Source organism: Phalaenopsis equestris, unplaced genomic scaffold, assembly GCF_001263595.1.
Source record: "Phalaenopsis equestris unplaced genomic scaffold, ASM126359v1 Scaffold228193, whole genome shotgun sequence".
NCBI lineage: Eukaryota > Viridiplantae > Streptophyta > Magnoliopsida > Asparagales > Orchidaceae > Phalaenopsis > Phalaenopsis equestris.
The window spans coordinates 1-1823 of NW_018246174.1; the positions used below are offsets into that span (position 1 = coordinate 1).

Below are 1823 nucleotides of genomic sequence, written 5' to 3' on the forward strand. Positions count from 1 at the left end.
AAAAAAAAGTTTGAACCTTGTAGTCCAATGTGCTTTAAGATTTGCGCTTTAGGAGAGCCTAAAATAAGCTTTAATGTTATGGAAATAATGGAAATTCGATATTTAAGTAATTTTCAGCCCCACTTTTCCCAACAAAAAAAAAAGAAATATTCATTAGGTTAATCTGACAGGGTTAACGTCGACTAACGGCTTTCGGTTGCTGGTGTTGATCGACGACGATCAATGATCGATGACGATCGGTAGTGATTGACGACGATATTAATGTTGAACTGCAAAAAAAAAATGTATTAGTTCCCCTCTATTAAATTAAAATCATAATAAAAGACTGACAACAAAGATGAAAAATCATTGATGGTCCCCTTGCCACTTGAAATAAAAATAAAATAAAATTAAAATTACGGGTCAGATCGGGTCATCCGGTGAAATAAAAATAAAAAAAAATTAAAATTACGGGTCAGATCGGGTCATCCGGGTAGTTCACACCTGTCCACCAATCATTGCAGGCCGCTACACATTCCGCTACAATCCCCAACTCTGCTTTCTCCGTGGATTCTGCTAACCCGTCTCTTTCGCTTATCTGGAATCTGCTTCCTCTTCTACACTTTCCGGCAGTAACTCCGGTTGGTCCCATGGCCGGAGTTCGATTCGGCCGTAACGCGAAACCCCGCGCTCCACTCAGCTTCTGCTTGAAAGTCTCTCTTGTAGTTCTCGTCGGCCTGTCCTTCTTCGTCGTCTGGTCCGTCTTCTCCTCACCCTCTTCCTCGGTCTCTACTAGACGTGACAACTTCGACGACATCCAAAGGAGCCCTTCAGCTCGGAATCATTCCATAGCTTCCATAACTCCACCTCCCGCTCCGGCGAAGCCGAGCAGGAGCAGGAACGAGAGCGAATCTTCGGTTCGCAAGGAAGAGAAGAAGGCAGTGGTCGAACAGAAGGCTGATCCCAAGGCGAATCCCGACGAGGAGCGTGCTGAGGGCGAAGAGGAAGTAGAAATCGACGTTGAGGATGGAGTGGATGTGAATCAGGAAGGGTATAACGATTCATCTGGTGAGGAGAATGAAAGCAATAATAACAGGAAGAAGAGTAAGAAGAAGAATTTGGGGCCTTTGTTTGATCCGAAAGCTAGGTATGAGTGGAAGTTATGCGGAGGTAGAAGCAAGCAGAGCTATATTCCTTGCATTGATATGGAAGGACTCGGGGGAAGGAGGCACCATGAAAGAAGTTGCCCTAGTGGGGCGGTGACATGTCTGGTGCCTCTACCAAAGGGTTATTCGGCTTCGGTGCCATGGCCGGAGAGTAAATCCAAGGTGTTCAGTTTTAATTCACCGCGACAGCGCGATTTTGGGATTTACGGGTTTCAGCGAGCGAAAGTTGTGATTTTTGGTCTGGTTTGTTGATGCAGGTGCTTTTTGGGAATTTAGCTCATCCCAAGCTTTCTGCTTTTGTGAAGACGAAGAAGTGGGTGAATATTTCTGGGGAATATCTGACGTTTCCTTCCGGGGAGTCTGAGTTTAATGGTGGAGTGCAGCACTATCTTGATTCAATTGAAGAGGTGAATTGATTGCACATTTTTTTTATGAACTTTTGCTAGATGAATACCTGTTGTTTCTGTCAATGGCATTGAAATTACATTACTTTCTAAAGTTTAGGAGAAGAAAATATAGTAATTGATGACATGTAGTGAGTGGAGATTCTGCTTTAGCAATTTCTGATTGAAACTCTATGAAGCAATCACAATCTTTTTTAATTAATTGTAGCTTGCTTGTTTCACATTGATGCATTAACTCCCAACACGATTTACTTAAACTTTCTTTTCTATTTTT

At 42.9% G+C, this 1823-nt stretch overlaps 1 protein-coding gene across 1 annotated transcript; it reads left to right on the plus strand.

Moving 5' to 3' along the window:
- Positions 1-498: 498 nt before the first annotated feature.
- On the plus strand, positions 499-1552 carry LOC110037968 (probable methyltransferase PMT28; the record flags this gene model as incomplete). The annotated part of the gene is made up of 2 exons (XM_020742717.1): positions 499-1307; positions 1403-1552. Coding segments are annotated over exons 1-2 (828 nt in total), but the record flags the coding sequence as incomplete, so codon positions are not given.
- Between the last annotated feature and the right edge of the window lie 271 nt (positions 1553-1823).